General features: G+C 35.1%; 3 protein-coding genes across 3 annotated transcripts; 2 read left to right on the top strand and 1 right to left on the bottom strand.

The window, feature by feature from the left end:
* The first annotated feature begins 4,653 nt into the window (after positions 1-4,653).
* On the top strand, positions 4,654-5,517 carry LOC137839397 (uncharacterized). Its single transcript, XM_068648513.1, has 2 exons — positions 4,654-4,784; positions 4,902-5,517. Exons 1-2 carry the CDS (start codon positions 4,654-4,656, stop codon positions 5,515-5,517), a joined length of 747 nt encoding a protein of 248 aa, XP_068504614.1.
* Positions 5,514-6,872, top strand: LOC137839396 (uncharacterized). Its single transcript, XM_068648512.1, has 3 exons — positions 5,514-6,407; positions 6,483-6,674; positions 6,747-6,872. The coding sequence occupies exons 1-3, from the start codon at positions 5,514-5,516 to the stop codon at positions 6,870-6,872; spliced, it is 1,212 nt and encodes a 403-aa protein (XP_068504613.1).
* Positions 6,873-7,342: 470 nt separating this feature from the next.
* Positions 7,343-8,913, bottom strand: LOC137806909 (protein MAIN-LIKE 1-like). Its single transcript, XM_068607285.1, has 2 exons — positions 7,704-8,913; positions 7,343-7,631 (listed from the first exon to the last, which is right to left on the bottom strand). Exons 1-2 carry the CDS (start codon positions 8,724-8,726, stop codon positions 7,464-7,466), a joined length of 1,191 nt encoding a protein of 396 aa, XP_068463386.1. The 5' UTR covers positions 8,727-8,913; the 3' UTR covers positions 7,343-7,463.
* Positions 8,914-11,367: the final 2,454 nt, after the last annotated feature.

Below are 11,367 nucleotides of genomic sequence, written 5' to 3'. Positions count from 1 at the left end.
AAATAGTGGGAGAAGTTTAGTTGATTTTGTAATGTTCTTAATAACTGCTTTCTTTATTGCTTTGAACATTGTTGTGATGAACTATTTAACTGGTTTAAATTTTTTTTTAGATTGTTTTAAAGTGTTAACTCTGTTTTACAAAATTTCAACTGGTTATTCCTGCGAAATAACCGATTGTTTATCTGTGTTGCACTTGTGTATGTGTGTTGGTTTCTCATCTGATTTGGCTGATGTTCCTGTTTTGGAAATCACCAAGAGAGAACTAGTTTCTGGTGCTTATTTGATTTGGAATAAATTACCCTGTGTTTTTGTGTTTGCTCATGAATGCAGGTTGAACAGATTCTAAATAAAGAATATTCCTAAAAGCATCCCAAGGATTTGTCTCCATCAAATAGGGGGAGATTGTTGAACTTTGGTGCTTTGATGTTTCAAATCCACATGAAGCCTGAAGTTGTGCTGCTTTTTAGTTTGGGTTAGATTAGGTTGTTTAGAATCTTTGTTAAGATCAGTTCTAATTCCTACACAAAGCTTGATCAATCAGTTTTAAAAGAAACAAAGTGTTTTTCCAAGCAAAGGGAAAACAGCCGGTTGAATCATCGAGATAATCGGTTGTTTATCACTTAGCTAGCTTGAGGTTTCTGAAACTGCTTTTTGAATTAGTTATGCAACAGCTTAACTCATTCAACCGGTTAAATCGTGGTTTCAACCGGCTATATGTGTGTTTTCATAACAGCTTTTTAAAATCTTGTTTTAACTGATTTAATGATTAAAATTGTCTTAAACAGCTACATTTCAAAGCTATAAATATAGTCTCTCTTTCAAAGAAAAATATACATTCAAATACAACAAATATTGATACAGATTTGAGATCAAAGAAAGAGATTCGTTTTTTGAAAAGAGTTTTTCAAAAGTGCAAGATTGTTGTTCACACTTTGTTGTGGTAACAAGTTCTAATCATAGGAGTTTTCTATATTGTGCAAATCCAGGTGTTTTCTATCCTTGTTTGTAATAGTACTTCTTTTAACTGATGTGTGTGTTTGAAAATCCTGTAATGACAGAGGATTGTTATGTCTTGAGGTGTGAAGTGTTGCAAAGAGGGTGAGTAGGCTTTGTGGGATTCAAAGTCACCTCTTGTAATCTGGTTGTGATTACTAGTGGAACTCAGAGATTTTCTGAGAACTAAATGTAACTCTGTGTGAGTGAACCAGTATAAACCTTTCTGTAAATCTCTCATTCTCTCAAACTCTCTATAACTGTTTGTGTTAATTCATTTATGCTACTGGTATAAACAACCGACTTAAACGAAGTTTTAACCGATTAAAATTTTGATAATAGTTTTTGTTTGATTGCTTTTCTTAATTGCTTATCTTGATTATTTGATAAAGATTCATTATAAATCAAGTCTTTTCACTAAACAATTCACCCTCCTCTTATTTAAGTCATCAATTCTTACAAAGTCTTTCTTTATATAAAGTACATGTACTTTTAATTTTAAATTTAATATTTTGCTAAATTTTTAAATATTTTGTATCAGTTCAAAAATATTAAAACACACAATTTCATCTCTTAGAAATTTAAGTGTTCTAGAAATGAAGAAATTAAATATTATATAAGAAAAAAAAATCATAAACCTATTAGTGGTCATGACTTAGAATAAAAATACAAATATTTTCTAAAACTTTACAATGAAACTAAAAAAATAAATTAAGACTTCTTATGATTCCAACCTTATCATTAATTTTTTTATACATTAAAATTATTAAATTATTCTAAACATTCATTTTCTGGAAATTGATTCAAATAAATGTTCTTTCCCAAATTACAAAAGTTTCCATTTTTATAATAGTTTTTCCCAAACATTTTATTTCTAATACTTACAAATGATTTTATATTTAAATTGATTGCAATATTGAGGAAATTTAAACAAAGATGAGAAGTGGAAGATTTTAAATAAAAATGAAAAATAGACCATATCTATCTTGTTTATAAAATAGAAAAAAACTAGAAAAAAAAAACTTGAAACCAAAATCAAAGGCCTTCCAAAAAGAATATCAAAAGTATAATTAGATCATATTTGGTGGTGGTCCCAACATCAGTGTTTGTTGGGGGTGGAAAAAAAAAACGTGACAAGGGTTGGTGACAATGAATTAAGGGCCAAGATGTGATGTGAGTGACCGATCCGACGGTAAAGATGCGATGGTTGTATTTGGAGATTATACAAGTGGCGCATGAAGACAATATTTGACCAATGTGCAATTACTCATGTTTTTTCCGCTACTCTCTTCCACTTTCACTTCTGCACCCACCAAAATGTCGGTCAGATTTTTTTTTCATATTATTTTTCTTTTTTGTTTATATAATCTTTATTTTTACATTTTTGTAGACTTCAAATATTATTAAACCAGTCCTGTATTATGTCATTTTGTTTTTTGAAAAAGAAATGGATAATATTAACAGAAATTATGGATATTTTGAAAACTGTGAAATTGAATTCCACTGGGAAGAATTTGTTTAAACCTGTTTAAAATACTCACCCTGCATGTTTTAAAATACTAGTTACTAATTTAAACATTTATAATTTGTATTGCCAACCTTGAAAGAAATATCCTTTTTTTAGTTATGTGGAATATTTTGAATCATGTCAAATCTGAAAATCAACATAAATTAATTTAAATTATGAAGACTAAAAAACACTTTATAATCTTTATGAAGACTAATTACTCTTAAAATTAGAAGACTAAATGAATAATTTTTATATTAGAGGTCTAAATATATTTTTAAACGGATTAAAATATTTATTTTTAAAATTATATAACTATAATAGAATTTAGTTCAGATTTAAGAGACTAAACAAATATTTTAGTCAATAATGTATTTATTTTAGTTAAATGCGATGTTACATATCTGGAAGCCATTATTCAGAACAATAATGAATGTAACACTGAGAGATGCATCTTATTCTTTTAAGAAAAAATTGATATCTTTCAAAATAAGAAAAAAAATCAATTTAAAAGATAAAACATGCTTAAACATAAAAAATTACTTTATTTACAAAACGAGAAGTATAAATAAAACCAAATATGCTGCTAGTATTATTACATTTACAAATATATTTATTTAGTTCTAAACCTATATGAACAATATATTTGTTTTCTTTTTTTCACTTAATGTATTTCATTGTCTTACATTACCTGGAATATCAATCTGTAATTCTTTAAAAAATATTTATTTTAAAACTCTTTTTAAATTTGTAACGTGCATTTCTTAACAGTTTTTTCAATTTCATCCTTGTGCGCCTTCCCATTTATATAAACAATAAGGGGAAAATGGGGTTTATTGAATTTTGAGGAGGCAATTGCTTCCTGCACTCGATCAATTGTGATTGGCACCCGACACATTTTTTAAAATCCAAAAATGCTCTTGTCTTCTTCATTTATGAAAACATTGAATGGTGAGGAAGAAGAAGTTCATGAATGTGTGAAGCTTTGGTTTGAGCTGCAAAAGAGAAGGTTGTGCTTCGTTCATTGTTGCTAAGTTGAGTGTAAGCTTCGTTTGGCAAGTTAATGAGGTAAGTAATCCATTTTCGTTCGTCTTTGGTTATTTTCTCGAGCTCAGCTGGTCCCGGATATCGGAATCCGGAATTCAAATTTTCTGCCTACGGATATTAATATCCGGAAGTCAAAATTTTGTATACGGATAATAATATCCAGAACTAGGATTTGCCTACGGACGCTGATATCCGTAGTTCATATTTGCCTTGCTGATGAAAATATCCGGAACTAGTATTTGCCTTACGGATGCAAATATTCGTAGTTCATAATATTGCCTTACGGATGAAAATATCCGGGACTAGTATTTGCCTTACGGATGAAAATATCCGTAGTTCATAATATTGCCTTACGGATATATATATCCGGAAGTTAACTGTTGATATTTTTTTGGTTATGGATTAATTTATCCGGAAGTGAAGTGTTCATTTTTTTCAGCAACCGAATGGATACAACAGAGTCATACATGGGAGTTTTAGGGGAGATTGATGTGTGGGATGGATTAGATGATGTTGATCTGGAGCAGTCAACAAGTTATAACGCATTAGATAATGAACACAGGGCACATGAATGTAGTGAGGCATTTTCTACAAATGAGGTGTGGTCAATGTTGGGTTGTGAATGTTTTTTATATGAATTATTTTTAAATTTGGCATGATGATCAAGATGTTCTTTTAAATTTTTAAGAATGTTATTGTAGGTATTTCGTGATCGAGATGAGCTGTTAGATTGGGCGAGAAGTGTTGGCTATAGTTATGGGTTTGTCATTGTTATATTAAGGTCAGATACATGGACGGGTCAACGAGGAAGGATGACCTATGTATTGTTAGGTTGTGAGAGAGGAGGTAAATACAGACGGTATAAAAAAGAAGTAGATGTCAGTCAAACTGGAAGTAGGAAGTGTGAGTGTCCTTTCAGATTGCGAGGCAAACCAGTCAAAGGTGGTCAAGGGTGGAAGGTTGAATTAATTTGTGGTTCTCACAATCATGACTTGGCAGAGACAATGGTGGGTCATCCCTATGCTGGAAGGTTAAGTATAGAGGAAAAGGTTATGGTTGAGGATATAAGTAAAACTGCGGTGAAGCCAAGAAATATTTTACTAACCATGAAAGAGAGAAATGAGAAGAATGTGACAACGATTAAGCAGGTTTATAATGCAATCACTGTTCACCGAAGATCACAACGAGGTCACAGAACAGAAATGCAACAACTGATGTTGTTACTAGAGCGAGACAGGTACGTGCATTGGTGTAGGTGCGATGAGGTCTCTAATATTGTGCAAGATATATTTTGGACACACCCAGATTCAGTAAAATTGGTGAACTCATTTAACATTGTCATATTAATGGATAGTACGTACAAGACGAACAAGTATAGGATGCCGTTACTTGAGGTTGTTGGGATTACGTCTACAGGTTTGACTTTCTCCGTTGCATTTTGTTTACTAGCAGCAAAAAAGGAAAATAATTTTTTTTGGGCCCTTGACAGACTTAAAGGGTTGTTTTTAAGAGTTGATTCATGCCCTAGGGTGGTGGTATGTGATAGAGATGTTGCCTTAATGAATGCAATTAGAATGGTGTTTCCTGAAGCTTATAATTTGCTATGTCGGTTTCACATTGATAAAAATGTGAAAGCAAAATGTAAAATGTTGGTGCATCCAAGAGAGGCATGGGATCAAGTAATGGAAGTGTGGGGATCTGTTGTGGATTGTGATATTGTTGAGGCCTTTGAAGATCGTGTCAATGCTCTTCGAGTTGTCTGTTCTCCATGGCCTATATTTGTTGATTATGTGATGGATACATGGTTACGTCCATATAAAGAAAAATTTGTCAAGGCATGGATAGATAAGGTGATGCACTTAGGAAACACAACAAGTAACAGAGTTGAGGCGGCACACTGGAGCCTAAAGAGAGTTCTTCAGAATTCGATGGGGGATTTATGTTTCTGTGGGATTCCATCAATAAGATGATTATTTTACAACATAATGCAATCAAAGATTCATTCCAAAAGAGTTTGCATGTGGTTGGACATCGGTTCAAGGTTACAGCTTACAAAAAATTGTTAGGTTTTGTGTCTAAATATGCTTTGAACCTTATTTCAGAAGAACTTGATAGGGTTAAATCAGTGGGGTTTGATAAAAGTAGGTGTGGATGTAGTCTTACATGTACTCATGGTCTTCCTTGTGCGTGTCAATTGGCTTCATTTGGTGTTGGTAGCATACCACTTAAATCAGTACATGTGATGTGGACTCGTTTAAGTTTTGAAGACATTGCTACTGAACAATCTTCATCTGAGTTGTCAATTGATAAAGAGTTTGAGGTCATCGCGAAGCGGTTTAAAGAGTTGGATGTTGCAGGTAAGGTTAACATCAAGAGTAAATTGCAGGATATTGCCTTTCCAGAGAAAACATCTATTTATGCACCAGATCATAAGGTGAAAACAAAAGGTGCTGTAAAGATGTCTCGTCCTACCAAATTCATGAGATCAACTAAGCGAATCCCTTTTTATTTTGAACATGTGGATTTCTTACACTCACAACATGATAGTTGTGCAAGCAAAAAATCTAATGAAGAAAGCTTACCAGAAATTGTACCAGCAAAATGTATTCCTTTCCTTGATCAGTTCCCTGTAGGGTATCATCCATATATTGTTGATGTTGTTGACGTTAGGGCTGATGGCCATTGTGGCTACCGTGCTGTTGCTGCCCAATTGGGAATGGGAGAGGAGTCATGGGCTGTTGTTCGAATGAATTTGTTAAAAGAACTAAGTGAATGGAGACAAGAATATGTTCAACTCTTTGGTGGTGATGATAGATATGAATACTTGAAGAACTCACTTCTAGTGGAACACATGTCTATGGTACCAACCACTAAAACCATTTCATTTTTACATTGCATTTCTTTATTTAACTTTGTTTGTCAATTGTACTTGCAGGCAGGAACAGATAAGTGGATGACAATTCCAGACATGGGATATGTTATTGCAAATCGGTATAATGTCATTCTTGTTTCTTTGTCCATGTTACAATCATTGAGTATTTTTCCTTTAAGAACCCAAGCACCAAGTAACTTCCGTCAACACCGAATCATTGCAATTGGACATGTCCACGGAAATCATTTTGTCCAGGTATAAACTAAACCAATCAAGATTGATGTGCTAAATCAAGATTTGTGTACCTTATATTTATTACCTTTATAGGTCAAGCTCAAAGATGGTTGTCCAATTCCACCTACGGATATATTGTGTAGGCATCACATCGTTATCCGGCGGCCCAAACTTGGTCAACATACTACACTAGCCGGATACAAGTTTATACCCAACTAATGTCCATTAGACGATATTTGTAATTATAACATTTGTAATAGCATAATTTAGATTTATGGATGTTTAGTACATTTGCAGTTGTCCTACAATATTCACTGAAGTTTGTGAATACGGATAAAAATATATGTCTACGGATAAAAATATCCGTAAGTCACACTTTTGCCTATGGATAAAAATAACCGGAAGAGTCTGCTATGCCTACGGATAAACATATCCGTAAGTCACACTTTTGCCTACGGATAAAAAAATCCGGAAGTCACTGTTATGCCTACGGATAAAAAAATCCGGAAGTCACAGTTATGCCTACGGATAAAAAAATCCGGAAGTCACAATTATGCCTACGGATAAAAATATCCATAAGTCATACTTTTGCCTACGGATAAATATATGCGTAAGCCAGTGATTTCTGTACTAATGATCATATTGAAACATATAAGGATCATATTGAAACATATAAAATAAAAGTAACGTGAAGCAAGAACCGATAAGGATCATATTGAAACATATAATTAAGGTTCAGATACATTGTCATGGATCAAAATATTACATAAAAAGAAATCGTAATACATCTGACATATTGAGAAATCCTAATCAATCATTCCTACGTGCATGTCTCCTGACATAAACAGCTCTTTCATCAGTCGCTCCTCGTGCTAACGTAATGGCTGCTTGTATGCCTTCCCAAACAGGGCTGCCCTCCACGACATCGCCATGATCAAGTAATGGCTGCAATGTCTCTGTAATTCTACGACAAATACCCTACAAGCATGAATGACATACTATTAGAAAAAAACAATAGAAATTAATATCTTAACAAGGTTAGAAGCATACCAGAGCAGGATGTGACTCCTCATGATGACTTGGCACTGCTTCGTGATGACGTGCATCTGAGGGTACCGGTACAGGACGGTCATCCTCATATGTATTAATCACATATGGATGTGATACAGATCTAAACCAACCCATGTACTCTTGAACGCAAGCGTCAGGATGACGTGCTATGGCATAGTCATGTATGACATAATCATTGAAATGTAACCATCGACGGTCCATTTCATTTGTATCCGGATGACCATGTCCAATTACAGATGGGTTGCGAGGGATGATCTGTGTATAGCCATACTGACGCAGAACACGTTCTGGCATGTGCAGCTGTGTCCAATTTCCAAGCCTCAAATAACCACAGAATAAGGAAATCCACTCGAATGGACGTTCTTCCCTGTGCTCGTTGTATGGACAAAACCGAATGGAAGCTGGTGTCAATGTATCCAACTGTGATCGTACAACAACAATTGAAGTACCTTTTCCAGCATCATACAGCCTGCACCGAGGTTGATCTTCAGAATACAATGCTTGCATACGTCTCATCCCTATAGACGGGAAATGCTCATAAATCCACCCCTGCAACAATGTTGCATAACCAGCTAGTTGCTTTGTATTTGCATAACTACAATCTCCTAGCTGTTCATACATGTGAGTTAGGGCAGCTGCTGCCCAAGAATATCCCCCGGTAAGCCTCAAATCAACAAAAAATCCAAGATAAAACACACTTACTGATGTAGCACTCTTGTCCGCAAAAATAGTGCAACCGACAAGGTGAAGTAAGTATGCTCTGGCAGCCACAGTCCACTGCCTCCTTGAGCATGCATCTTGATACACTTCTCTTAACCAGCTAAGGCGCACATGAGCTCCCCGACAGTGTCTTGTTTCTTCAAATGCAAGTGCATGGTCAACACGGAGGGCTTCTACCAATAAATCAGTCGCCGAATCAGAATCTAAGGTTTCCTGTGTGTAAAACTGACCGACAATGGGTAAATGTAACAAATTTGACACATCATCAAGAGTGATGGTCATCTCCCCAACCGGTAAATGAAAACTGTTTGTCTCTGCATGCCACCTCTCTACAAAAGCACACAGCAGTCCTCGGTCTAGACTCTCATAACTAGCATGAAGCAGACCACCTAAGCCAGACAATTCTACAGCAGCTTCTATGCGCTCATGAGGTGCTCCTAACTTATTTATCTTCCTCCCATGTGAAACGACCTTCAACTCACCACGATCCTACAATAATCAACATATATCATCAATAATCAGGAATACATAACAAATACAAAAATTTATTTTTCATTACTTACCAAACCATCCCACAACTGTTTGGCTACGTGATGTTCATAATTAACAAGTAAGGACTTATCCAATGGTCCTCCTGGATAGCCTTCATCATCAACTTCAACTTCTTCTTGTTCAATATAATCTTCAAACTCTTCATTTGGAATTGAAGTACTAGACCCACCCCGTTTTCTTCTAATCGATGTAGTTGGACGCACACGATCCAAATTAGAACTTCCTCCACCTCTAGTCCGCACCATCTTACATTTCATAAAAGTAACATTCAATCCAACATATATAACAAAATTATAACACATATAGTTTAAAACACTTGTGAAAAATTTCACACTAATACGGATATTAATACCCGCAGACCAATAACAACAATCCGGATAAAAATATCCGCAAGTCAAACGTAGCTTACGGATAAAAATATCCGGAACCCACTTTTGAATTACGAACAAAAAAATCTGGAACCAATTCTTGCACTACGGATAAAAATATCCGTAAGCCATTATTCAAGTCCGGATGAAAAAATCCGGATGCCAATATTCTTCTGCGGATAAATTTATCCGGAACCAAATGGTGGTCTACGGATAAAATTATCCGGAAGCAAATGGTGATCTGCGGATAAAATTATCCGGAATGTACTACTCTACGAAGAAAAATCCATGAACGGTACCTCAACTTCTTTGACGATGAAGCACTCACGACGAAGCAAACCAACTCTGCTCACGGTGGCTCACGGTGTCTCCCTGCAACTTCACGGTGGCTGCTGCTGCTTCACGGTGGCTGCTGCTGCTTCACGGTGAAGAAGAAGAAGAAGAAGAAGAACCCTATTGTTGGGTGCAGGCATTGGGTGCAGATCATAATTTAAGTGTTTTTAATTTCATTAAGGGTAATATGGTCTTTTCACAAATCTGATTGGGTGCCAGTCACAAAGCATTGGGTGCAGGGAGAATGAGCCTTTTGAGGATTGCTTGTAGTAATATCTTAGGATCCATTTTAATGATTTTGTTGAGGCTTTAGGCAATTTCTTCCTACACCTCCATAATTTCTTTATGCGCCTCCATAATTATTTTAATTCCAAAACTGTCCTTCGGAAAAAGGTGCAGGTTTTTTATTTATTTCCAAGTCTTTGTATTCCAAATTCTAGAATTCAATTTGAATTCGAAATATATTTTTAAATCCTTAAAATACTTTTCAAACTCCAGAATTCAAAGTTGGTTTTCGAAATCCATTTTTTTATGCAAATCCCTGAATGTATTCTAAGATTAAATTCAAAAGTTTGAGAGTTTTTTTTTAAAAATTCATCTCAATTAGTCGGTTGGAATCCGACTGGATCCCATCCTACAACGTCGCGTCATTCCACCCATCACAAGAACGAAGAAGATGATAGGTACAGGAACTTACATTTAATTTTTTAAGTTTATAAAGAATAAATTTGACTTTTTAGGTCTAGAAAGGAAGTATGGAGGTGCAGGAAGAAATTGGCTTGGTCATAATATGGGTGTTTCTTCTTGCACCCCTACAGATTTCAAATACCGAAATTAGCCTTTCCAATTTTATTTCAAAAGGCAACATTAATGTCTTCCATGGCAATGGTTGTTTTGCTATTGCGATTCTTCGCGTTGGTGCAGGGTACGTTGACGTTAACAAAGATACGGTGGAGGTGGTGGTGTGTTTTGGAAGACTTTGTCGGTGGTTGGAAGTAAAAAATGGATTGTGTTTAAGAGTTTGGGGTGGTTATGGGATTTAAAGGTTTCTAGAAATCGAGTTCCCATATTCACTTACAGAACAAGTAATTTGGAAGAGAAAAAATGCATCACGTAATGCTTAATCCGTAAGTAACACAATAAACCGTAATCCTTAAGATTGCATAAGATTGTACAAAAATACACAAGAATTGCAATGAAGAGAAAAACGAGCAAGAGTGTACGTGAGAAGAAACCGTATAACAAGAACAAAATAAAATGGAACCCTCAAGAACAGCTCTGTGGTGAGAAACGAAGAAGATGGAGAAAATATGAAAGGGAAAAGAGTAAAGAAAACTGCTGATGTATTTTCAATTAATTGTTAAAAGTCTTTTTACATAAGTATAAAAATAAAAAGTATTGGGCCAAAAACAGTAGGCTCATGCAACAAACTTTCAGTGCCAAAAAGAAAAAGCTTTGGGTCCAGAATAATTTTATCACCCCCCCTCAAGCTGGGAATAGATGTTTTTCATTCCCAACTTGGAATGCAGAAGCTGAAAAGTGGATGGAGGTAATGCCTTTGTGAAGATATCATCATTCTGCATGGAAGATGAGATTGGAAGCAGCTTTAGAAGTCCAGCAGTAATCTTTTCCCGAACAATATGGCAATCGATTTCGATGTGTTTGGTGCG

This window comes from Phaseolus vulgaris, chromosome 3 (genome assembly GCF_000499845.2).
Source record: "Phaseolus vulgaris cultivar G19833 chromosome 3, P. vulgaris v2.0, whole genome shotgun sequence".
Lineage (NCBI taxonomy): Eukaryota > Viridiplantae > Streptophyta > Magnoliopsida > Fabales > Fabaceae > Phaseolus > Phaseolus vulgaris.
The sequence above is the reverse complement of the archived record's forward strand: the minus strand, read 5'-3'. Positions and strand labels throughout refer to the sequence as shown.

Excerpts from the sequence above, each read along its gene's own strand:
- LOC137839397 (XM_068648513.1), top strand. The coding sequence starts at position 4,654 with ATGAAAGAGAGAAATGAGAAGAATGTGACAACGATTAAGCAGGTTTAT. Across the intron at positions 4,785-4,901 it reads TTGTTACTAGAGCGAGACAG|TACGTACAAGACGAACAAGT; the intron begins GTACGTGCATTG and ends ATTAATGGATAG.
- LOC137839396 (XM_068648512.1), top strand. The coding sequence starts at position 5,514 with ATGATTATTTTACAACATAATGCAATCAAAGATTCATTCCAAAAGAGT. Across the intron at positions 6,408-6,482 it reads TAGTGGAACACATGTCTATG|GCAGGAACAGATAAGTGGAT; the intron begins GTACCAACCACT and ends TTGTACTTGCAG. Across the intron at positions 6,675-6,746 it reads ACGGAAATCATTTTGTCCAG|GTCAAGCTCAAAGATGGTTG; the intron begins GTATAAACTAAA and ends TTACCTTTATAG.
- LOC137806909 (XM_068607285.1), bottom strand. The coding sequence starts at position 8,726 with ATGACCATCACTCTTGATGATGTGTCAAATTTGTTACATTTACCCATT. Across the intron at positions 7,632-7,703 it reads AGGAGTCACATCCTGCTCTG|GGTATTTGTCGTAGAATTAC; the intron begins GTATGCTTCTAA and ends TCATGCTTGTAG.